The sequence below is a fragment of the Amblyomma mixtum genome, chromosome 1 (genome assembly GCF_055824585.1).
Source record: "Amblyomma mixtum isolate Tamu chromosome 1, ASM5582458v1, whole genome shotgun sequence".
In the NCBI taxonomy this organism is placed as follows: Eukaryota; Metazoa; Arthropoda; class Arachnida; order Ixodida; family Ixodidae; genus Amblyomma; species Amblyomma mixtum.
In genome coordinates, this window is record NC_143012.1 from 23,000,182 (window position 1) to 23,026,309 (window position 26,128).

At 47.8% G+C, this 26,128-nt stretch overlaps 2 protein-coding genes across 4 annotated transcripts in view; one reads left to right on the forward strand and one right to left on the reverse strand.

Moving 5' to 3' along the window:
* LOC149365714 (putative RNA-binding protein 46) overlaps positions 1-26,128 on the reverse strand; it is a 378,374-nt gene that overhangs the window by 158,388 nt on the left and 193,858 nt on the right. The window lies entirely within an intron of this gene.
* LOC149365719 (endothelin-converting enzyme 1-like) lies at positions 1,019-25,112 on the forward strand. Its single transcript, XM_089575856.1, has 6 exons — positions 1,019-1,478; positions 4,551-4,702; positions 5,224-6,362; positions 14,806-14,996; positions 17,805-18,178; positions 24,350-25,112. Exons 1-6 carry the CDS (start codon positions 1,019-1,021, stop codon positions 24,653-24,655), a joined length of 2,622 nt encoding a protein of 873 aa, XP_089431982.1. The 3' UTR covers positions 24,656-25,112.

Genomic DNA, 26,128 nt, shown 5'->3' on the forward strand with positions numbered 1-26,128 from the left:
AAAGATGCTGCAAGGAACAGAGGTGTTTATAAGTGTAGTTTTGCAACTGCTAAGTTCAAATGCTTTAGCGGCATTGCTACCAATGCACTTTTCTTCGTAAGAGTTTTCTTTTTTTGCAGCTTCTATACAGCGACGCGCGCTCTCTCTCTCTCTGCTAGATTGCCTTCCAGATTGCATTTGTGCCCGAGACTCCTTCTCTTGGACTTGAGTTGTTGCATTCACAAGGAGCATGAAAACGACTGAGTGAGTGTGATTACGCTTACGAAGTCAATGCAGCAACGAGTAGACAATAAACCACATAAATAAGACAATTTTTTTTAGGACACCGCAGCGGAAAGCCATGAATGTTGTAGGGGGCGCGCTTAATTCGGATGCTTGCTAGGCCAGATGTTATCGCGTCCAGATAATCGAGAATTGCAGCATAGCGCGATCCGCTTCCGCGCCCCGTCAGTTGCATCGCGCGATCTGGTCCCGACGCGGCAGGTGTGCGGGCAGCTGGCTGGGCACATGCTGCTATCTGGAGCCCTCAAGGAAATCTGCGCATCTGCAGTAGCGCCTCGTGAAAGCGGGTGGCGCTATGCTGCAACTCTCTCATATTACCAAGAACCCCACTGCCAGCGGTGAACAGAAAACGACTGAAACGTTTTCAGGGGACGAAAAAGAATGCAAAATATGTAACAAGTAAGCACGAAGCAATGAACAAGTAGCTAGTAAAATTTGTGATGCAACTCTTACGTCGTCAGGTGCTTTAAACGCCCAAATTCAGCCTCGCACAAATAAGCAGGCAACTTTCACCAGAAAGACCGAACGTGCAAAAAGAGTAGCACTGCAGATATCAGCAGCAAAAAGAGAATAACTATGCAAGGGCACTATAACTATGCCTAGGTCATTATCTTCTTCACAATTGCCAAAATGCGTACGCATTAACTCGTAATCATCATCATCTTTTCAAAGTGCGTGCGCACGAGCGTGATTTACCTGACGGCGAAGAAGCGGAAGAACGTCTCTTAGCTCCGCCATGGAAGACAAAGGCGTCCCCAAGAGCCCCAAGAAGTCCGGACCTTCCAAATCAGGCGGGAAGACTCCCCGCTCCCCCAAAGCCTCCAGGAAGCAAGTTGAGTCTCCCAACCAACAGAGCCAGAGAGGTAAAAGCAGCGCTGGCAGGCCCGCAGAGAGGCCGAGCTCACCGAAGCTTCAAGATGGCGACGCCAACCGGCCTATTCTTCAAGGAGCGCCCACTGAAGCACCGACTCCGAGTTCGGCTGATATTCCCGGTAGCACCGGCAGGCAATTCAAGGCCCCAGCACACCAGCCCGCTGCTAGTCAGCTCGACGCCAGCCCTCCAAGCCCGCGGCAGCTATCTCATGATCAAGAAACGGAGGCCACGAAAGCGCCAGCCCACACCGAGAGTAAAACACTTCTCCCGACATCAAGTGATAGCGTGGCTACCGGCCTAAGCGACGTACCAGGCAGCGAAGGTAAGGCGCTGGGCTCTTCTGTTCCAGCGAGTGACCCAGCTCGCGTTCCCTTGGAGCAAGGGAAACAGTGGGGCATTCCTACAACGAAAACTGCCAGCAAAGCGACTCTCTCTGTGGATAGCGAAGACCCGGCGATGCAAAACGCCCTCGGCGAAATGCCGTCTCCCATCGCTCCTGATGCTGTTAATGCCATAGGCAATCAAGGCAAAGAGTCAGTGCCCCCGATTTCAATTAATAAGCCGAGCATTTATTCCATACTGGACCAGCCGCCTATTGGGCAGAGAATGGAGGTTAAAGTCTTAGACGATGTTCTTCCAAGCCAGGAAGAATTCTCCGGCGGTCAGAAGGAAGGTCCGACTGTGCCAGCTTCTAGAGGCAAGCCAGGTCTCGTGACAACATCCGAAGCTGCTTTGGCTACTGGTACCACAACCCCCAACATTCTTGGGACAAGCCAGCCGGAGCCAGGCCGTACCATCGGTGCTCGGCTGCAAACCAACACGCCCATTGTTGGCAAGACTACCCCAACTTCAGTGGGCAAGATAAATGAGAGAAAAAGCCCGGCTAGAATGCCTGCCCGAGATTTACTTCGAATGACCCCAGAACCAAGAACTAAATCTCCAACGGCGCATTCCCCGGCCATGGACACTGGGAACCCGAGTCCGGTGAGTCGATTATTTTCAGTACATTAGCTGATTCGAGGTTTACGAAGACTCCCTCAAGGCATGGCCCATGCGTTCACTCAGTAGCCACGACGACGTAGTATTTATTTTAGATGGAATGACAACAGTGCAATGTGCGCTGATAAACAACGGAGGCGCCTCATGCGCCGATGAAAACCTACAGGTCGACAAGTTTTCTTTAATCCATTAGCTTGATACTAGCATGTGCTAACTATTTCATTACTTGTGCTAGCTAAACTGGCTTTAAAACTAAAAAAATATGCCATACAAACAGGAGCAGGAACGCATGGAAACAACCACGCAGACACTGAATATGCCGACTATTTTTTCAAAAGCCACCACAGTATACCAGATATCCCAGCTAAAAGTAACCAAGCGTTTAATAAATGCGGAAGGTCCTGGCCCGGTGTAATTAACTCACTGCTCAAAGTGTCGCCTGGCCTATTTGTGCAGTATAGTTTTTGTTCTCAAAAGTAAACTAATAAGTAAACTCTAACAAGCTAACTTTTTAAATTTTGGCTTCAGGAGTAAAAGATACCTTAAGAATTTACAGATGGTTTTCAAAAGCCTGCACTAATGTACCATTTATGCAGCTTTATTTCCTGCCCTGAAAACAAGACTACCAAGTGGCAGCTGCAGACAGATATCGCTCGCAAGGAGCAGATTTTATTCTTTGAGACGCTTATTAAGACGATGAAGCAGCGTCATTGTCACAAGAAAGGCTTTTGCGTTTTGCGAGCTTTCTTTTAAAACTTAAAGAAAGTTAAAAAATAATGCTTTGATGCCTTCGCCCAAAGGTTTCGACGGCTGTTTTATTGCGGTAGCTATTATAGTCGATATTCCCCACATCTTAGCGTTGTGAGCTCCACAGTCTGTCTGTCTGTCTGAACCCGGTTTTGTGGCAGGCCACTCACCTTCCCACCAGGTGGTGCGCAACCTTGCCACCGTGTTAGGCGGCAGCCCATTTAATCGTGAGAGGCTGTTCGGGAAGAGCAGCCTGGGTCGCAAACCGCAACAAGCAACCAAAGTCCCACCAATTGCAACACCTATCATAGCACCTGTCTTGTGACACTGCGCCACTGCTGACCTGCCCATCGGGTGGTTTACTCGCCATTATGTAGCCGGTGGTAACCAGATAGAAACCTGCGGCGCTAATTAGGTAGCGCCACCCCTAAGCGCACCGAACTAAGTGGAATGAGCAGCAGCGGTTAGGAGGAGAACGTGATTCGAATGATGCTTAGCTGCAGTCAGGCGGGAACCTGGTACCACCTAGTAGGTCCTGGCTCCAACCGACAATTTTCGTTTTGCTAGCGCACATATCCGCATTTGGCCTAATTACCCAAATCCACTGACATTTTTTTGCAGACGATGTATCCTTTTCGCATAGCAATTTATTCGTGATACGAATATTACAAAATCGGGCAATAAGTTATTTTTAATTATGAATATCCAGAAATAAACCTACTTGGGTTTTCAACGGCATTCAGTTGGTTTCGCTTGCCTAGGACAGTAGGTATTTTTTTCAAAATCTCGGTTGCTTATCTTGCAGCCGGTTTCTACAATGCTCTGCTGTTGTAAACTGCTCTCAATCTCCGAAAGAAACAAGGAAAATCTACTACAAATTTGGCTTTGGTGCGCATGCTTTCATTGGCTGTTGTGAACTAGAATTCGGTGTAGAAAATGAGACCTAGTAGGAGCAGCCTATTAGGCCGTCAGGTCCTAATGGCAACCTTCTATGGTTCCACGCTTTGACCTCGTCTGCGTCTCAACCAACGTGTCCGCGATCACATGATGATTTCTTCTCAGGAAATCAACCCGACTAAGGCGCAATTATTGTTGAGCCACCCCCTACGCCACTCCTTCTTCTCTCTTTCTTCCTTCACTCCGTGATCATAGGACCAGCGTCGCAGGTGCGACGGAGAGAAGCCAGGGAAAAGGATATGGCCTTGAAAGGAAAGGCCCACTAAATGCCTGTCATCTCGATGCACACCTTAACCGCAACATAATAGAAAGGAGGAAGGAGGGATAGATAGACCGACGTGAAGAGAGACCGCAGTAGAGGACTCCACAGTAATTTCTGCAACATGGACTCTTAACATACACTGCCATCGCACAGTACACGGTCACTATTTCCGTGTCGCCTCCCCCGAGACACGCCCTCTGCGGCGGGGAAAAATATTGGTTATCAGGGAATTAACGGCGCTGTAACTGTCTAACTTCCTGGTGGACACCTCAATCGTACCATAAGAAAAGAAGGACGGTGGGAGTGAAAGAAGAAAGAGGGGCCGTAGTGAAGGGCTCCAGAATAGTTTAGACCATCTGGGGATCTTAAATGTGAACTGACATCGCACAGCCCACGGGCACCCTGAGCCAGTGTTCTGGGGCTCTACAGTGCATAGCAGGCGAGGAGGAGAGACAGTAAAACCAAATTCTCGCTGGCGAGGCTCAGCGATAGAGGGAGACGTCATGCGCCCTCCAAAGGCGTCGACGGCCAATGACCGACGAGCTCAACCGGCGCTGTTGAACGTCGCTCCGGCGTGGGAGGTCAGTCGATCCCAACGCAGAGACCCAACGAGCCGATGCCACCGGACAATCGCGGGGAAGGCGCTGCTTTCGTTGAGATGGGGCGACGTTATGCACGAGCCTAACCTCGAGGCGCAGGCCATCAGGAACACGCAGAAACTAGAGCCGCTGCTTGTATGTAGAGGGATCGCTGCCAACCCATCTGTTAACCTGCTCTCAGATTTAATAAAGCGTGCAAAGGCACACCAAGATGCCGATCGGAAAGTCTAGGCTCACCGGGACTTCGAAGTTCGCAATCGTGACGCAGAACAAGAAAGCGAGATGCTCTAAGACTCCAGTTTACGGGCTCGGAGAGGTATTTAATAGAACAGGTTAAGCATTTGACGCCGCTAGTGAGCGCTCACATTCGCAGCGTGAGAGCATGAATGGCGAAATTTGTTAGTGCGCTAGTACTTAATGTTTTTGGACACCACTTGAATAAGATGGGAAGAACTTCGTAGTCATTTGACACGCATTTCTTTCTCTCTCTCTTTTTTTCCCAGTGGACCGCAACCAACAGGCGCAGTTTTTCAGTTATGGTTGGTGTCACGGCTGTCATTGCTACGCTGGCCTTAGTAGCCCTGATATCATTTCTGCTGACTCGAGGCGGACCCGAGAAAAGGCAGCACAACGCCTGCACGACGTTAGCTTGCGGAGAATACTCCAAGCTCCTCCTCAATTCCATCAACGTCTCTGTCAATCCCTGCGAGAGCTTCACCCACTACGTCTGCGACGGCTGGCGCAGGGACCACGAGCTGAGCGTCAACGAGGACACGATGAGAGCAGCGCTGGACCGCCTGTACCACAAAATTGCAGGCCTGGAAGTTCCCGACAGCGATCAAAGCGCCTTGGGGCGCGCGGCGGTTTTCTACCAAAGCTGCGAATGCGTCGGGCAAGGCAAGTGCGACCAACTGGTCGACGTCTTGTCGGCGCTTAGAGAAGCCGGCATAGAGTGGCCTCGGCATGCGCGCAAACCTGATGTTCTTCGTACCATACTTTTCTCTTCACTTCGGCTCCGCTGGGGCGGCGTCTTCAGCTTCGAAATAACGTCTCGTGGACGCGAGAAACATGTAATGATTCGAATAGCTGACGAGCTCCACCTGCTGAAGAGGAAAATGCACGAGCAGCTTCGTTTCTCCGTAGATTTGCGGAAACGATACTTTGAAGTTTTGCGTGACCAGTTCAGGGATACGGTGAACGGAAATGGCGAGGACCTCGTCTCCTTTGCGGAGACACTTCACGTAGAGCGTGATATATCAGAAAACCTCTGGGTAAGCGTGCACTCGACGAACACGCAAAGATTGGGAGACGATTTGTTGTACGGCTTCGTGGAAAACTTGACACAAGAACGCTGGAAGGACACCCTGCGAGACTGCGGCATCCCACTGGACCGTAACGACACTCTAGTCTTCAGCTCGGACGCTTATATGTTCGTCTTCCACTTCATGATGCTCTTGTACCAGAACTCAGAGAAGGACATGCACCTCTTAGTTTCCTGGTGCACCGTACAGGTGGCGGCATTGTTCGCCAATCAGCGGCTACTGGTCAACTTCCACGGCAGCCAGGCGAAGGCCCAGCTGCGACACAAGATATCGTGCTTCAGCAAGACATTCCTTATCACCGGGAACGACGTACTTTACGGGTACGTTGAAAATAGCTCTCATGTCAGTATTACTTGCTGGAAAACTAAACAGCAAAAAACAAGCTCACAGCAATATTCGCTCAAAGAGGCATGAATTTCAGTGGGAGCTGACACCGGTTGCGTATGCTAATAGTGTACGTATATCCTTGAAAGACGACTGGAAGTCTTCGATCTTAAGGTGAACGTTGGTTAATTATTTAGTTTGCTGTTTTGCTTTTTTCTCCATGGAAGCGAAATTTTGGCATGTTTGACATTGAAATCACGTAGCACGCTACTAGCTGCGATTTTTACCTCTAAAGTTGTCACCACTCCAGTAAGAGTGGGCACGGTGGACCGGGCCGGGACTTGCAACTGAACATGCCTCCCCTCTTGTTTATTCAGGCCCTGCTCTTCGGTTTCACCGAGATTAACTTGGACACATGCAGCAGATACCCGTTGTCACCGCTATCAGGCAACGCCTCCGCCCGTGTGTATGACGCACCAAGACTCAGCTGTCCCCCTGCCGGCCACGTCGGTTGGAGTGTGACGTCACCATCTGCTGCAGCTATAAAGGAAGACCTTCATCGCTTCGCTTTCAGTGGGCACGGTGGACCGGGCCGGGACTTGCAACTGAACATGCCTCCCCTCTTGTTTATTCAGGCCCTGCTCTTCGGTTTCACCGAGATTAACTTGGACACATGCAGCAGATACCCGTTGTCACCGCTATCAGGCAACGCCTCCGCCCGTGTGTATGACGCACCAAGACTCAGCTGTCCCCCTGCCGGCCACGTCGGTTGGAGTGTGACGTCACCATCTGCTGCAGCTATAAAGGAAGACCTTCATCGCTTCGCTTTCAGTGGGCACGGTGGACCGGGCCGGGACTTGCAACTGAACATGCCTCCCCTCTTGTTTATTCAGGCCCTGCTCTTCGGTTTCACCGAGATTAACTTGGACACATGCAGCAGATACCCGTTGTCACCGCTATCAGGCAACGCCTCCGCCCGTGTGTATGACGCACCAAGACTCAGCTGTCCCCCTGCCGGCCACGTCGGTTGGAGTGTGACGTCACCATCTGCTGCAGCTATAAAGGAAGACCTTCATCGCTTCGCTTTCAGTGGGCACGGTGGACCGGGCCGGGACTTGCAACTGAACATGCCTCCCCTCTTGTTTATTCAGGTTGGTTGCTGTTCTTTCCGTAGTAACGATCCCATGTTACTGGTCCTACCGTGCCCAAAGCGTTGTGTTTCCATGGCGTATGAGTGTTTTTTGGTATGTAAACTTCTGCTGTGTGGTGACGTGGAAAGCAATCCGGGTCCCAATAATGAAAATATGTTTGATCTTATTATAGGAACGCAGAATCAAATACAAAAAGATATTTCCGATCTGAAAACTTGTTATGACAAAATAAACGCGTCCCTTAGTGTTTTGTCCGCTACACTCGAGGGAGTAGAGAATAGTATTGCCAATTTTAAAATCAGTATTGACAGGATACCGCAAATTGAGCAGCACGTGGAATCTGTTCACCAGTCATTCGACATACAACAGAGAACGGTTACCAATATCGAAGACCGTAGCCGTCGCTCAAATCTGATTGTTCACGGAATTACTGAAGACGAAAAGGAAAATGAAAAATCGCTCAAATACAAGGTACTCATTGATATATTTCAGATCATTTTAGGCGTCCAAACGTCCTCAGTGACCCGCATTCATAGGCTTGGAAAAAAGAGTGATAAGGAGCGCCCAGTTATAGTTTACTTTCAGGACTATGTAGAGAAGAAAAATGTATTTTCGAATGTAAGTAAACTAAAGGGGTCCGATTTTTTCATACAGAATGACTATTCTCGGGAAACATTGAGAAAACGTAAGTTACTATGGGAATCAACTGAAGCGGAGAGAAAAAACGGTCTCAAAGTAAAGCTTATTAATGACAAGCTGACAGTCAATAATCAGACATATGTATGGAACGACGCTACATGCAAGCGAATTCAGTTTCTTTCCTCGGACGCTAGGACCTCAGATTGACGCTCAACCTCCAGAGAACCATATCTTCCCCACTTTATTATTCTGAACACGAATGCGCAAAGCTTAGTTAATAAAACTGAACCCCTCGAAATAGCCTTGCTTAATCATAATCCGCACGTAGCCATCATAACAGAGACCTGGCTTTACCCTGATATTAGTAGTGGCTGTATCTTTCCTCCGTCGTACTCTGTTTTCAGACGTGATAGGGCATCACGTGGAGGCGGCGTCGCAGTGTTACTAAAACAAAACATTAAAGCTACACTTCTACAACAAATCGAAAATCATGAAAGCCTATTTCTAGAAATCACGTACAGCTGCCGTTTCTTCATACTATGCGCATTGTATAGGCCACCAAATTCTGACGCTGATTACCTGGGCAGGCTGCAGGATCACCTTTCATTGTTTGGCAAGAAGAGCATAATTCTTGCTGGTGACTTTAATGTTCCAAGCATCGATTGGTGTACTGAAAATTTCGAATCAATGCATGACTCAGGCCTTCTTTGCGATATTATGTTTGCTCATAATCTGAAACAAGTCGTCTTGGAACCAACTAGGGTAAGCGGATCTGCCAGCTCTATTCTCGACCTAGTGTTTTTAAACCGCTCGATTTCTGATTCTTCAACCGTAGTATACAATGGCATATCTGACCATAAGATAGTAGTTGTATCTTTCGCTCTATCGAAAGGCCATCAAACAAAAACAATCAAACACAAAATCATTAAAGATTATTCAAAGGCAAGAGACGAGTCTGTACTGGACCACTTAGAACTGGCATTTGAAACGTTCTCAGCCGAGAACGTGCCAGAATTATGGGCAAAACTGAAAGAGCTTTGTCAGTATTGCATTAATAACTTTATTCCAGATAAAAAGATACGCTTGAAGAAAACAAATCCATGGATTAGCCGGTATATTATTCATTTGAAGAGGAGGATTAAACGCCTAAAAAGAACTAAGTCCCCCAAATCAAGTTCCTTAAACGCGTTGATGGTGGATTTGTCCTCTAGCATCCAGTCGGCCAGGCAACGTTATTTCACTGAAACCCTTCCGCAGTTTATGCAAAAAAATCCTAGTAAATTTTGGAACCACCTCCGGGATTCCACTCAGCCTGTTCAGCAGATAATTGTGAATGATGAGGTCATAACATGTCCACAACAAATGGCAGCGCATTTTAATTCGTATTTCCATTCTGTGTTTTCCATTAACGATGATGACGATGATGTTAATAATCTGAACATTGTTCCTAATTCCTCATTTGAGCCTGTTATCTTGGTATCTTATGAGGGCATCGTGGAGATGCTTCTCAGACTTGATCCAAAGTGTTCTACTGGTCCTGATGGTATTCCAAATGCATTCTTAAGACGTTATGCAGAATCCCTAGCCAATTTCTTATGCAAAATCTTCCGTGAATCACTAATGTTAGCTTCATTACCTCCTGATTGGCTCACAGCCAGAATCGTGCCTATTCACAAGAACGGGGACCGTTTTTCGGTGGGGAACTACCGTCCTATCTCCTTAACTTGTTCTTCATGTAAGCTCATTGAACACATGGTTGCAAATCATATAATGCAGATTCTAAATACAAATTCAGCGCTTAGTCCATGTCAGCATGGTTTTAGAAAGGGATTTTCAACTGTTACGCAATTAGTCACAGCTATCCATACCTTTAGTGCCGTATTAGATAAGTCCGGACAAGTAGACGTCATTTACCTCGATTTCAGTAAAGCATTTGATAAGGTTGTGCACAATGAACTACTACTCAAACTTAAAATAATAGGAGTACCTCCACCACTCATAAAATGGATTGCTGCTTACTTACGGCATAGAAAACAGTATGTGGAGATTGACGGTTTTAGTTCCCCTCCTCTCGAGGTCACCTCAGGTGTTCCGCAAGGGAGTGTGTTGGGTCCCCTACTGTTTTTGGTTTATATAAATGATTTAGTTTCTGCCATTGACGAAAATGTAAAGGTTAATCTGTTTGCTGATGACTGTATGCTATTTAAAGAAATACGTTCGGTTTCGGACCAAGCCCTGCTTAATACTGCTTTAAATGATGTTTCATCCTGGTGTACGAAATGGGGAATGTCACTAAACCCTAAAAAAACTGTATTTATGCGTATCACAAGGAAGAAGGTGCCTCAAATGTTTAACTACACCCTCAATTCTACAACTATGACTCAGGTAACCAAGTACAAATACTTAGGCGTAATCATTAATGACCAGCTCACATGGAGTGACCACATTAGTCATATAACTTCTTCTGCAATGAAAAAACTGGGATATTTAAGACATAAGTTAAGGGGAACACCAAGCAATGTAAAGAAATTAGCTTACGAATCCATTGTTAGGCCAAAACTCGAGTACGCTGCCGTGGTATGGGACCCTCACACGAAAAAGGACATTGCGCAGGTAGAAAAAGTTCAAAGGCGTGCTGTGCGCTTCATTTATAATAAATATAAAACCTCCGAATCTCCATCTCTCCTTATGCAAACAAACCAGATAAAACCTCTCAGCATCCGAAGAAAGATAGCAAGAATAGAATTTTTGTACTGCTTAATTCAGGGAAAGTTTGGCATCTCGGCAAGTCCTTATGTTACTCCATCATCAGCTCGAAAAACGCGACACACACACAACTACAGCTTAACTCCTCACTTCGCAAAAACAAACTCCCATAAGTTTTCATTTTTTCCGAAAACAATCAGTGAATGGAACTCACTACCGGAAGAGGTTTTTACTTGTCCTAACTTCAAAGAGGCCATTACAAATGTCTTTTAACCCCTGAAAATGCCCTTCTGAAACGTGAATTTATGACTATTTTATATGTGACGAAGATGTATATCGGAGTGCTTTTATATCTGCATGCATGAATTTTAAACATATGTATGTATGTAAGATGTTCTGTAACCATTTCTTGTGCAATTTGCTTTTGCCCTTCCTGCTTGGACCAAAAAGGTCTGCAGTATCATGTAAATAAATAAAAATAAAATAAATAAATGAGCGAACAGAGTGGCGCGTTTGGCGGGTTCACGTAGTCTGGCCTCGGCATAGCGGCACTGGCAAATTGACTAGAGCAGGCTTATTAACAGTGAAGCTTAAACGCATGTTCGGTTACGCATGTTTAGCGAAAGTTTCATGAGAGAGAAATGTATGCCCCCAAATGTGTTCTGTAGCAGTAAAAAGGTTTATCCTAAGTTGTAGAGTGTACTCTGGAGGAACAGGCGGTTCAACAGTTGTACCAAACTGGTGTAAACATACCCGGCCACGTACAGACTTCGCTGCTTTAGCAGTTACGACGGTTTCGTTTGGAGGACACCACAGCTCTCCTAGAGTCGGTGACGCTGTGAAATCTGCGCTATGCAGGAGGCGAAATCGTGACAAACTCGGAACCAAAATTTTCGTTAATTTCGTCACGCGGAAAAGAAAAAAAAGATGTCTTGGAGAACTGATTATTACAAATGCTAAGGCACACCAGGACATATAATCTCCTATTCTTTACTTCCTTAAGCCCTGCGCTTCGTTAGCAAACACACACAAAAAAAGACCAGTAAGTTTTATTGTGTGCACGCTATGAAAGGTCAACTGCAGCACTTTTTTGCGAATTTCGCGATATTCAAGGATTCAAATCTATATAGGCTGCAGGTAAAGCATGCCGAGTGTTTCTGCACTAGCGTTTGAAATAGTGGCGTAATCGATGATTGCATTTTGCGCTTCTCCTCAATGCACCGGACGAGTGCAGTATGGATGGAAAAACTTTATTGTTAATAAATTTCAAGTGTTCTTGACCCTTAGGGGTCACTGGGCGCCGTGGTCGATCCTTGGTCCAGGATTCCGCACTTGACTGCTGCCATCGTGGCTCGGCGCACTAGTGATCGTTGTACTTCCTCGTCCTCGCTGGCCAGCAAGTGCTCCCACTGCATCACACTCAGGTTTATTCTTGGCTCTAAGTCTGACTTATGGCAGGTCTATGTCATATGTTCTAGTGTAGGTTTACCCTGACACCACGGACATTCGTCTGCATATTGTCACGTTGTAGTGACGGCAGTCCAGCGTTCAGGAAGACAGCAACAAAGACTTTCAAACGAAGCTCTTTATTTGGGCTGACTTGCGCCCTCAAAAGAACTGAATCACTCGGCGGCGGCGTAAGCAACAGGCGTGCTCGGCGGTCGTCGAACTACGAATTCCCGCTGCTCGTGGCATCGTTCAATTTAAAGCCGGCTAGGAAACTTCGAGATAACAGGTCGAGATCATCTAGAGTAATCTAGAAACACGTAGGCGAAGCTGTTCATGGCTGTGAACAATCGAGATTAGTCCGGTCGCTTCACGCGTCAGGAACAAAACTGATAACACCCCTTTTCTGCGGCCTTGCGCGAACGAACGGAGGCTACAATGATACGCGGCATTACCCCCCTCGCAAAGAAGCATCGTCTCGATGCTTTAAAATGAAAATAAACGCGGAGAATGCGAACTTCGAGTCCTTTAGCTTTCGTAATAAGGTTTAAGGGCAGCGGTAAAAGCTTCAAGTTTGGCTGTGTCGTCGTCGTCGTAGTTGTCGTCGGCGTCGTAGTTGTCGTCGTCGTCGTAGGGGTCGTCGTCGTAGGTGTCGTCGTCGTAGGAGTCGTCGTCGTAGGGGCCGTCGTCGTAGGGGCCGTCATCGTAGGTGTCGTCGTCGTAGGGGTCGTCGCCGGAATAAAACTGATAACACCCAGTTATTTTTGATGATCGATGGTGTTGATCTTGTAGCCTTCTAATGGTTCGGTGATCCGGCGACACGTTGCGGAACGAACTGGACAACTTCTTCGGGACTATGTAGTTTGTTGCACAAGCGTTCACCAGCGACTGCTCTCCGAACCCCCTCTCAGACCTCGCCCGGTCTCCGCTGCGGTGCCGGCCGGTCTCTCCGGACTCCCTCGAGCTCCGATCTCCAAGTCCCCCCCGGTCCGATCTCCGGCCTCCCCCTTCTCGGCCGATCTCCGCCGGTCTCCCCCGGTCCAATCTCTCCTCTCGTTTCGCGCCAAAAACTCGCCCTTAAATGCACTCTCCCAGAATTCTGGGGACCATTTTTGTAACCAATAGGAAATGCGCCTGTCAGAGCCAATCAGGGAAATTTTGTTCAAACTGAAGGAGCCAATAGCACGCCGGTGCTCACGGGGTTGTTGTTTACGCGAGCGCCGCGCGAATTCCACGAAGACGTTACGCATTTCCGCTTGGTTACAGCACCGACACACACAAATACACAAAACCACCAGCGGCGGCACAGGGAATGCAAACACTTTGCCCGAACCGCACGCACTGCCCCGGTCGCGCTCTCCCCCCTTCGCTGCTCGTCTTTGGGGCATCCCGTCCGCCAAGCGGTCTGCTGTCGAAAGCAATAAATTTGCACGCGACCCCCTCTCGAGGCCCCAGGGGTCCGCGCATCGGCCGCGTCTTGCGGCCCGAAAGCGGCCTTGCAAAGCCGGCCCTCCTCCTTGTGGTTAACCGTCGTTGCCGCCATCTGCCGCGTTTGTTTCAAAACAAACCCATTTCGGCGGCGCCAGGGTGGCGGCTGCTCAAGGAGCCCCGACAAACAGCCAACGCACACACAAAACCAAGGGGGCCAGGCTACCGTCCTCGGGGTGCGCACGCAACGGGTCCCTGAGCCGCAACCCGGCAACTCAACTCACCCCTTTTCTGCGGCCTTGCGCGAACGAACGGACGCTACAATGATACGTGGCAATATTGTGTAGGGGAAATCTTGTGTAGTTTTTGCAGGTGTGGGTAGGTACCGGTTTGTAGTCTGCGCCAGTCTACCGCCTCCTCTTTGGTGAGCCTTTTGTGTGGGGCTGGGTAGGTTTCCGCTGACCCCTGTAATGATCAGTATATCAGAGTTGTTTGGCGGCGTCTAATGGGTCAGGGCAGGGTTTAGCTGACGACAGCGCTAATTTGAAATCATACCTTCCGTGACGTCACGCTGCATTTCCCTGCACTCGTCCGTGCAGGCACCTTTGACCCAGCAGGCACCTTTGACCCAGCATGGACTAGTGCAGGGAAATCCAGCGTGACGTCACGGAAGATATGATTTCAAATTACCGCTGTCGTCAGCCAAACCCTGCCCTCACCCGTTAGACGCCGTCAAACAACTCTCCGCAGGGTTAGCCGTCGGTGGCGTTGTTTTTTCCCTTCAAAGCAGGCGTTTGTGCGTTGGAAATGTACCGATACCTTCGATGACGTAATCATGCACCCCCCACTCAGAGTTGTGCGCTGCGGAGAAGCTTGAAGGGTGTCCGGATTTTAATCGGCGATTACTTCACTATATCCAGTGCTAGCGCAAAAAAAAAAACTTCACATGCTTTACCTGCAAGTTTCACACATTCAACCATCCTAAGTTCGTTGATTTCTAATACCTATGCAGTTTCCCTTTAAGTCCCTCGTTGTTTGACCGCTTGTTGAAATACATCGCACTTTCCAGGTACAGCAGCGACTTTCTGCCCGAATCTCTGCGCCCTGAGGCGGAAGAAATTGTCGTGGACGTTCGGCAAGCGTTTTACCGTCGCGTCCTTAGCTGGGAGCACTACAGGGAGGATGTCACCGTCGTCCACGACTGGAACTCTACCGACGTCGCGATGATGTACTTCCACGATCCGATCCCGCCGAACTCAAGTGAGTCAGCTCTGCCGACACTGCGAAGTACGTGAACATAGCACGTAACCACTCATATTAAATGCATATCTTGTGGCAACAACTGTATTAGAGGCTTTCTTCCGCGGAAAGCTCATATGATATCGACGTTGATGTTGTAGCATGTCGTCCAAAAGCGAGCGTGTAATCACAGACACAGGCGGCGGGCTGTTGCGGAGTTATCCTGTGCACTTGATGGGAGCTAGAAGTAAGGGTTTTTTTTTTTCTATGTGGAATTTCAGGCGCCAGCATTTCCCGAGCTCTCACTTGCGCAGTTCACGACAACAGATTCGCATATCCAGTGCAGTCCTCGCCGGCTAACAATCGAAGTTGAAGGTCCTTGAAGGTCCTTGAACGCGAGGAGTTTATACAATAACTCGTATATAGACTATACACTGCAAGCATGGCAGCGTAAGGGTGAGTACATATTATACTAATAGAATAGTGGTAGTCGGGAAGAATGGGTGGTAGTCGGTGATGAAGATATTTTTGATAGAAAAGAGGGGCTTCCAAAGAAGCTCCCCCAACGTAAGCACAAAGAAATTTGGATCAAATCCAGATTCCTTGGAAATCCCGTTTAGGTGCGAGGCAACTGTGGAATATTGTAAAATTCTGCTACAAACATATCGAAGGGAACAGCCTAACCTTCGGACGCGTAGTAAAATCGCGCTTTTAAAGTTTGTCCTGTACTCATACCGAGTAGTTAAGACTGCCATATAATACTAATGGGGTGCGCGAGGCAACTGTGGAACATTGCAAGAAACTGTCATGAACATAAGGATAGGAATGGTTAATTTTCAAATTCGTTGCAAAATATTCTTTTTAAGGTGTGGCATGCGTTCGCACTCAGTAGAAAAACAATGGGGTTCATTTTTGACAATAAACAGCAAAAAAACTTAAAACGCATCGAGAAAGTATCTGTGAATTTCTTATTTGTTATGGCGACATTTTACGATTTGCAAAAAATAAAATTCCGTTCATTCCAGTTGAAAAAAGCGCTCGCTCGTAACCCCCGCGGTGGCTCAGTGGTTATGGTGCTCGGCTGCTGACCCGAGAGACGCGGGTTCGATCCCGGATGCAGCAGTAGAACTTCGATGGAGACAAAATTCTACAGGCCGGTGTACTGTGCGATGTCAGTGCGCATTAAAGGACCACAAGGTCACAGTCACAAGGTCACAGGCCACAAGGACACAAGGTCACAGTGCCTCATTGTAACACAGTGACATGTGCGCAATCATATTTTCCGCTAACCTCTAAAGAATGGAATTCCCTACCCGCATCATTAACTAGCATCACTGATTGAACTCAATTTAGAAGAATACTTGTCACTTTGATTACATAATGATCGCTCTTGTATTTTATTGTAGTGTTGTGTTCTCCACGTACTAGTATTGTTCTTAAACTATTTTATTAATCTGTTCCGAGTTAATTTTGCTCACTTCTTTTTATCCTGCTTCAGTTGTTCTATAGTTTTGTATGAATTGTGCTTTGTTTATTTTTCTTGTTATCAACTGCCCTTCCCCTCTGAAATGTACTCTGTACGCTGAGAGTATCACAAATAAATAAATAAATAAATAAATAAATAAATAAATAAATAAATAAATAAATAAATAAATAAATAAATAAACTAGGCCGTCAAAAAGCCTTCCTAAAGAACCCCACGTGGTCGAAATTTCCGGAGCCCTTCACTACGGCGTCTCTCATAGCCTCAGTCGCTCTTGGAAGTTGAACCCCGTAAAGTAACATAACTAATACTTCCCGGTGTCTTTAGTACTGAGTTCCGCTGAGTGGGGTAACCAAGGCCCGGGTCGAATTAGCCTTGCACATTCTAGAGCGCTATCATTTGCTACCTCTTCCCCTGATCTCACGGCGGTGTTGCCGGCGTAAGCACCGCGTGCACAGAGCACACGCCACGCTAATTGTCGAGCAGGCAGGGATGGCAGATACGACGTCAGTACAAAGCGTCTTGGCAATGAGCAGAAAAAGGAAAGAACTGCCGGATCCTTGCGGAAATTAATGCCTGAAGGCCCTCTTTTCTCATTTGCTTTACGCAAAGCCTAACGCCGAGTATTCGTGCTGCAGACTCGTAACCATTCTGTGAAGACCTTATTTATTTATTTCTTCTCTATGCATTTAAATATTCTTTGCTCTCCTGGCCTGCAGACGCTGCGGCAACGTGAGACGGATTAAAAGAAAATATAGAAAATAAACAGCGCGTTAACTATGGCGCGGAAAAATTTCGGCCTTCAGGTTTCCGGAGTTGAAGATTGCAATGATTGAGGCAGGAATGTGTATTCTTCCTGCCGGAATGGCGGCTTTTTGTTAGTAAGATTCAAAAAATTTCATCGTTGGGCAGTTTTTAAAAGATCCCATAATGATTCTGTTTGAAACGTGAACCGCGCTCTTTCTTGTAGTTGACGCTATAGTGAGTCGAATCGGGAAATCCCGAATCGGCACATCAGGTATGAAGACATAGCAGGGTAAGGCACCGGATTGAGACAACTTGGGCTTCTTTAACGTGCACTGACACGGTACAGCCTGGTGTCGTTATCTGCATCTCGCCGCCATCGAAGTGCTATCTCCGCCACCGAGATTTGATATATGACCTAAGGGATAGAGTTTCAACGCCCTAGCCTCTAAGCCGTCGAGGAGGGTTGCCAGCCAAGTTTACGCGTGAAGTCATAAACTTCAATGGCCGGTCAACTGGCCTGACCGGCATTCACCCATCTTAGGCCGTAACTGATGCTGTTCGCCAACTTACGCACAGCTTTCCCTGTTGTTGCGACGCAGATTCCGTGAAGAAATACCGCTCTACCGGGCCCAAGTTCGAGGACGACTCACTGGTGGCAAACTGGCGCCTGGTCGTTGAGAGCCTGCTCAATGACACGACGTCTTTCCGCCTCTCAAAAATCATCGAGAACCGGGACCAGTACCTGTTCCGTCTGAGCGGAGCTGGTTCCCCCGACATGGTCTTGCTGCCGTATGTGTTCACCTTCCCGTATTTCAATGAGGCGGTCACACGAGCCTCCAACTACGCTGGAGTGGGCAGTCTTGTGGCAGAGGCCCTGAGCGGGCTTTTTGTCGATGCCTACTACACGTCGTCAGGCGGCAGCAGAGTTGTGGACGCGTTCATCACCTGCATGGAGGACAGCGTGCCCAACAAGGCGAGTGCTAGAATGCGAAACTGTACACAGAAGCCTATAGGGCTTATTTATATAAACCCATCATAAAATGACATCCCTCTAATGAAGGCGTTTTTTTTCTTCTAACGCTGAATTCACCGCAGCATGAATGCATCCGCACGCAGATCTTACCTGAATAACAGTGCCAAGTCTAAGCTTACCCGTACAAAGAATGAGGATCATTCGCTAGTGCCTTTAAGAACGTTCACTGTATGTGGCGATGTCTAGCACTCATTGCTGGTATGTCTGGGTGGAGAGGATATCCATGCAATCCGAATTTAGCTATGAAGGATAGCAAGATGAAAAAGGGAAAGAACTGGGACTTGCAGACTAATAAGAAAATAGCCTCAGTACAATATATGGGCTTCTCTGGGCAAAACTGAGAATGTTCTTCGGCAGGAGTTGCACACAGAGTTTCCCATATGATCTAGAATTTCATACTCAGTGGGTGTTGCATGCACCACTTTCTCCGTGGTAACAGCGTCGACGTCAGCGCCCTCTATGTCGTAGCTGAAAACTCCTGCTTTGCCTCACTCATGAGCGGCGGGTGGGTGGCGTATCTGTTAGTCTCAATGACTCGTTTGCGTGAGTATTGGTAAGACAGAGCTCCTATATACTTTTCTTAGGATAGATATTGGAAAACTACCTGCCAAATGCGTTCTTCCCCATTCTTATTCATCTAGCTATTTCTCTCTCGTGGTTCAGATCAGCGGTCACTATTTGCCCTAAGTAGACGTATTCCCTTGCACTTCAAGCTCGTCGCTTCCAGTTGTACACTGCTGTTCCCTTCCGAGACTGTTGAGCATAAATTTAGTTTAGTGCATATTAATATGCACAAAAAATGTTCTGCAACAACGCAAACAATAGGGAGCGACATTGCAGCCATGCTCAAAGATTGCACATGGATGAAGAGTACATTAAATACCATGCCGAACAAAAAGATACATTGTATCAAAATACGAAATACTACCTTAGTCAAAAATAGGAACTTGCCGAATATCACTGCTGTACTCAAATTACTTGCTGAATAGTTTAAAACAAATACAGCTCATGGAGTAACAAAAGCCACCAAAGAAAACCAAGAGAACAATTGGTATAAAATACTAAGAAAATGTAACTTAAATACGTTGCAAATATTTTCTAAGAGCCTTTTTGAAAACTCAGAAGAACCGGCGATATATTTTGGTAAGTTGTTCCACTCACCTATGCTTCGAACTAAATTGAGTATCTTAAAGTGTTTGTGCTAACATTGAGTGGTGCCGTGTTTCATATCTTTTTTGTAGTGGCAACAGGGTTTTGAAATGCAATATATTTTTCTAGACCGGCCTTATAATCACCGTTTAAAACATCACAAAATAATTGAGCCCATTAAGTTGCATATTCACCGTGATGAATCGCTCTACTTTAAATTTAAGTTCAGTCACTTACTAGGTTCGTCTATATGAGACAGAGTTAAACATCGGCCCTTATTTTGCACACGCTGATATTTCATTATGTTATGTTGAGTGCAAGCTCCCAGATATGACTTGCGTAAGTCATCCCTGGAAGTACAGTCATTCTGTATGCCATGAGTTCAAAACTCCTAAATATGACGCGTAAGTCTGCACTGGAAGTTCTTGTTTTGTAAGCCATGAGTCTATGCTCCGAAAGGAGATTTGCGTAAGTCAGCACTGGAAGTACAGTCATTTCGTAAGCCATTATTTTTACTTCAGGGGAGGCATAGTGAAGTTTTCGTCGCAATGTAGAAAGCTAAAGCATGGCCTTATTGCAGATGTCCACATGCAGTGACCTGTTCAAGCCTTGTCTCAGATCAATTCCTAGATATTTAAACTCTATTATTTCAGTTAATTCGGCACTATTGATGATGTAAGAGAAAATTCATGGATCCTTCTAGCGCTGCAGACACATGCAAAATGTTTTGGAGTCATTAAATTTCGATTTCCAGTTGTCGCACCAGAGGCTAATTTCTGTTGGTCATTGCAGGAGTTCATTTTTGCGGACACAATGGTGTGCCTTTTAACAATGGCGTAATCCCGTCACTAATTCGCACGCAAGCCTTCTCCGTCAGTAACTGTTTGACTCTGCCGAAGCATGGAGTTGAGGAAGCTGTCAGTGAACGTTTGCTCAATATTTCCCACTTTTGGAAGTGCTGGTCGATTTATGATCGGCGCTACGGTGTTTTTTGATCCTCAGAAAACGCGAGATGCTAATTCGAAGATGTTCAGTTGAAATATTCTCAGCAGATCGACCGCATTCGCCACTCTAAAGGTCGACCGTCCTCTTCTTCATCCAATTTTTCGCAAACGTATTGAAGAGTGCTCCGGGTCGTAATTCTATTGAAACACATTCAGATACCACCATATTGTGTGCCTATGGCAGCATACCGTTTTCAAGGATGGCCTGATAAACCTCTGCGCTCAAGGTAGCTTGCATTCGGTGTAGGCGACAAACTCCACGACTAGAGAACCAACCCTGTGCAATACATTTCCTCCTCATTTGTTTAAAATAGAAACTTTATAATTAGGTCCGCATATATTCAGTTTGCGACGATGTATATAATCGATTTCCATCGTCTTTTTCATTCGTCAACAATTTATGCCAGGTAATCCATTGCCTTTATCGTCGTAAAATCTTATTTCTTTTCACATATAAGCAGGTTTTGAGCTGGGATCCTGTCGTGCTCAGTAGTTTGCACATGATGTCTCAGGCTTATGATGTATGAGGGTCAGGGTAATGTGACAGGTCGCGCTACTATAAAATTCAGTAAATGTTGATGGCTCTTCATCCCGTAGTTGTGGCCGCAGATACTTGGTATTTGAGCTGTCTTGGCGATGTTTCGTGGTCTTCCGATCCCTGCCGCTGCTTATAACAATGTGAAGTACAATATGTACCCGCAGAACGCGTCACTTGAATGTGTCAGGAAGCTAAAAACGTTTAGAGCAGGCGGAAAATGGACGCAATGGGAAGCGTCCCCGAAAGGAAAGAAATGAAAAACGAACTAGAGGAAAACAGTTATGCCCCCAGAAACTCCTGGGGGAAGAGGGCATTAATGCCTCATACTGTAGTGAGCAATAAGAAATAGCCCTTACATTCATGATTTTTTTTAAATTATACGAAAATCTAAGAGATCTTTTTGTTCGCTACATTAGAGCTTCCGCTGTACTTTGATGCACGGGAGAAGGAAGCGCAACAACTTTGTTTTGCGAAAAAAAGAAAAGGTCCTTAAGGGTGGGCTTCTACGTGTCCAAGAATCCAGGGGCCTGGGCTTCACACAGAGGTCTGTCCATGGATGGATGGATGGAAAACTTTATTAAGCAAGTGAGTTTGGACCGTACAAGATCTCAGGGCCACCGCACAGCCCTCACATTACGCGCATGTGTCCAGGCCACGTAGGGCCATGGCACTGGCACCCCGGTTCACACAGCGAAGTTGCGCGTCCGGGTCCTGCGACGCAAGGAGGGCCTCCCATTCCTCCCATGTACCGATGGCGGGCTGTCCCTGCGGGGGAGGATTGGCAGGGCAGCCGAAGAGGATGTGGTCTAGGGTGGCGTGCGGTTCTCCGCAGAGAGTGCACTCTGGGGAAACATGGCGGAAGTGGGATAGAAGCTGAGGGGTAGGAAGAGTTCGGGTCTGGAGTCGCCTCCAGAGGATTTGTTGGGAGTGGGATAGGCGGGGGTGGGGAGGGGGATAGAGTCGACGGGCAAGGCGTGCTTGTTGAGTTAGTTCTGAGAACGTGTGTGCCCGCTCCCTCGAGAAATCCCGGCTGGGGTCGCCATTTGCCCGGCAAATAAGTCCTCGGGCTATGTTATCGGCGGCCTCATTTCCGGGATTGCCAGAGTGAGCCGGCACCCACACGAGCTCATTACGCCTATCGGGATTTAGGGTGCACATTCTCAATATCTGCCACGCGGGGGGATGGACGCGTCCGCGGGCGAAGTTAAGAATGGCTGTTTTGGAATCGCTCAGTATATAAGCCGCATTGGTTTGGGCAATGGCTATTGCTATAGCTGCTTCCTCTGCTTCTTCCGGTGTCCAGTAGCCATGTTTAGCCACCTGGTTGAGCAGATCGCAGAGCGGCCTCCAAGGAGGAGGAGGAGGATGGATTGGGTATGGCGGGAACTGCCATCGGTTGGGGGAATTAGCACAGGTAGTGCATGAGGGTGGCTTTGGCTGCTTAACATGTTGAGCAAAGTGGGAGGGTGAAGGTAGGGTGGTAGCGATGAAGGAGGTAAGGTGAGATATAGCAGTTTGTCTGCAGCTGCCGGCAGAGTGCACTGTGTATTGAATGAAGTGTATCATGAGGTGGCGGGTGTGTGAAGCGGCTGTGTTTGTAATGAGTGGGGATTTAGTGGTGTGTGAGTACAGCCCGCGATGTCTCCTGCATGGGTTTGGGTGTCCGATCTTCCCGGGCCCGGAGGGATAGTTCTCGAGCCGGCGCATGAAAACGCTGATTACCGGGGATCGAGGCATGCTTAGGAACCCAGGTGAGGTTTGTCTCTTGCGTAAGCCTGTCTCTTGTTGCGAGGATGTGTCGGGCGGTTGGTGTGATAATGCTTTGCTGATAGTGACGGTACGCAGCTTGTGCGGATTTCAGTGATATCGGGATCTAATGTAGCGTGTTTGACCGCCAAGGCGATGGCCGCGCCCTCAGCCTCCGTAGGGTAGTTGACATGGATGGAAACAACTTTATTACACAAAAAAAAAATTCCAGGGTGATCCCGTACTGGTCCAGGAGTTCACGGGCTTGTGCTTCACGTAAAGCCCGATCCACCAGCCATTTCTGGCCGGCGGGCTGAGCGTGGAGGGTGGCTGCGGCCCCGATGATGCATCTTTGTAGGCGGCGACAGCGGTGTAATAGACTGGTAGGGTATGTTGAGCCGCGTCCACGCAGAGTATGCCGGGTCTGCATCTGTAGTATTTAGGCTAATATTCAGCTCGGGCCTGGCGTCTGTCCTTGTATAGCTCGGTGTTCATATTTATGGATATAAGTTTGATGCGCATTGGACCCTGGATGTCAGGTGAGATCATTTGATGGTTGGGTACAGGTGAGCATGTGGTGAGGGTCAGGTGTGGCTACCGTTAGAGGTGTTGGCAGGTTTCTGTGCGAGTTAGTCGAAGTATCTGGTTTCTTCTTTGGTCCTCGAGTAATTCCGAGATAGTATTGCAAGTGCCCAATATGAGTAAGCGATTTGTACTAACGGACTGTGGTAGGCGGAGCGCTGAGGTGGCCGCCTTTCTAATAAGCACATCAGCTTTGTCTTGTTGCGTTTTGATAGGCAGGTGATAAGGAAGCTGATAAGTCAAAGGGCTGGTGATGAAGGCGTCTGTCATTAAGTTTTTGTCCCTGCGGCAGGTCGTGGTTGCGTGTGGCCACTCTGCTAATAAGGACCACGATTTGTTGGTTTGCTTGTCTAGGAGTTGTAGACTGAAGGTTGCATCGAAAGTGCCCTGTATATAGGGTCCAAGTACCTTGTGTCTATTAACCACTGGTATGTGGTCGTCGTACATTCTGAGGTATATGTCTGGATCCCGGAGAAGTGATCTGATCATGAGCAGTTCCGATTTTAGCGGAGAGCAGTTAAGGCCCATATTGGTAAGATTCGATTGTTGACATCGAATAGCAATTGCAAAGTGTCGCGGTTCCCCTATAGAGCCTTCAGTTGTCGATAAGGTGATGTCGGCGTATACTGCCGCGTGGAGGCCAGGTATGTTGGTGAATTGTTTGGCCAATGGGCTAGGGCTCCATTAAAAAAAAGGGAGACGGGGAGGGGGGGGGGGGGGGGGGTTAGAGAACGGCTTCTTGTGGAATACCCCGATCGGGGAGGGAGGATGGAGGTAATTAATTAGTGCCGAGTTTGATCTGGGCCGTTCGTTGGGTTAAGAAGGCTTGAATGTAGCGCCATATGCGCCGCACAGCACGTGGGGGCCATGGCACGAAGGATAATATTCTCGAAGGCTTTTTGCGCGTTCAGGGCGAGAATTGCGCAAATGCTGGCAGTTTGACTCTTGGCGTAGAATAAGGTTTCACTCAGGGGTAGGAGTACGTCTGTGCCCAGATTGGGACGAATGCCGAAGTGGTTGTTAAGTGGTGTTCCATTACTGAGGACTTTCAAATTCTCTTTGAGGCTTCAACCGCTTATGTTGCCATTGCAGCTCACTCGGCGGAACTACGGTCGCCACATGGAGCCAGTGTCTCTGAGGGCGGCGCTTGACGCGTATCGGGCGAACAGCGGAGCACTGCGACGGGACCTGCCTGTGATGGGCTTGGAGTCCCTGTCCTCCGAGCAGCTTTTCTTCGTGGCGGCGTGCTTTACGAGGTGCGCGGGAAGAGAGGATTCCGGGCATGTTTCCCAGGTGCAGTGCGACGACACCTTCAAGCACGTGCCCGAGTTCGCCACCGTGTTTCGGTGCCAGCCCGGTGCACCCATGAACCCGGACCAGAGGTGCACGCTGCTCTGACTATCGAATCGACAATCAAGGAAGGGCCAGCTTCAGGAACATTTCCTCCTGAAGCATTATGTTTGGCGGGCAACTCAGAACTGAATATTTTTGTGTGCATTCAACTCGAGTGTTATTTAGCGATGAAAACATCTGACACCTTCATATCTATTGTTTTATTGGTACTGAGCATTCTAGTCAGCGTAAGTGCTGCGGGACCATGTCTGAAAGACTTGCCCTAGGTATAACACAGGAGTGCCAGCAGCGAAGGCTTTCGGAATACGGATGCGCGGAAAATATTTTATGTCGGCGCTGTAACGGAAACCATTTGGCTCATTTGCATGCAAGTCGAAAAGTGCACATTTGCTGCATTCGTTGAGATCTCAGCACCTGTCGACTGAGAGGTAAAGTGTAGCTTGCATTGTGTAATACAAGCTGTCTCCTTCATGACATAGCGTCCGAAGGATAGGTGAGGGACTTGATTCCAACCGAAGGCAAACATTGAAGGGGTGGAAGAAAGTAAGATGAGCGGATGAGATTACGAAGTTTGCGGAGACGGTGGGGCCGGCTGCCGACTCCCGCGCGTCGGCAGCCGGCGGAAGGGCCAGTTGGTGGGGCCGGCGGGAAAGCAGTGTGCATAGTGACGAGAGCAGTGATAAGGGTATGAAAACGTGGAAATTCAGATTTTAGCTATGCATATCTCAGGTTTCACAAAACGTTTTTAAAAAATCCTTGCTGGAGTATATTCGTGTAGCGGCGTCCTTTAACATCTTAGGCATACCGCAGCATTTTTGAGAGCCCCTTTGAGAGCCCCTTTAATGCCAGCTTTGCAGCTGATTCTTCCTTCTCGAACGAAAAGCTGTTGCGTTTGCGGGCAGGGCCACGCCAGCTCTGAGAGAAAGGAATAAGGGTGAGGCAGCGTAGACATCTGCCGCCGTTTTGAAGGGCAACCACCTCTCCAGACTTCCCTCTGCATATATTAAGCCGCATGTCACATGGCAAGCTGTATACTTTTGCTGCTAGATTCGAATTTGCGCCTCTGCCACAATGGTCCGGGGGCGAGTTCGAAGCGAGTAATAAGACGAAATAATTTGCTCTAAAATTTCTTAGCATAAGACACTCGGTATTATTTCGAGGGTAAGTTTACATCTGCGTTGTTTACACGAGCGCGTCGCTCGCATGATACACAGCGCGCGCCTGTGGTTCGGCACTACTAACACTGAATGCGACAACTGTGGGCAGTAAAATTAACTGAGCAAAGATTATACGACCTTCGAAATGGTTCACGACGACCCCAGCTTCTACACACAAAATCAGTGAAAAAGATGCTTATGCAAAAAAAAAAACATGTTTACTGTCTGAGTGCCATGCTGGTGTTACAATGATTGATACCGAATGTGCAAACGCATTTAACACTGCTACGAATGTGTAAACGCATTTAACACTGCTTTCTCGTCCGTTTTTACTGACGAATCCGAATTGCCCTGTTCTACT

Coding starts and splice junctions, on each gene's coding strand:
- LOC149365719 (XM_089575856.1), top strand. CDS start 1,019: ATGGAAGACAAAGGCGTCCCCAAGAGCCCCAAGAAGTCCGGACCTTCC. Junction 1,479..4,550: donor CGACGTACCAGGCAGCGAAG/GTAAGGCGCTGG, acceptor GGGGCTCTACAG/TGCATAGCAGGCGAGGAGGA. Junction 18,179..24,349: donor AGGACAGCGTGCCCAACAAG/GCGAGTGCTAGA, acceptor TTGCCATTGCAG/CTCACTCGGCGGAACTACGG.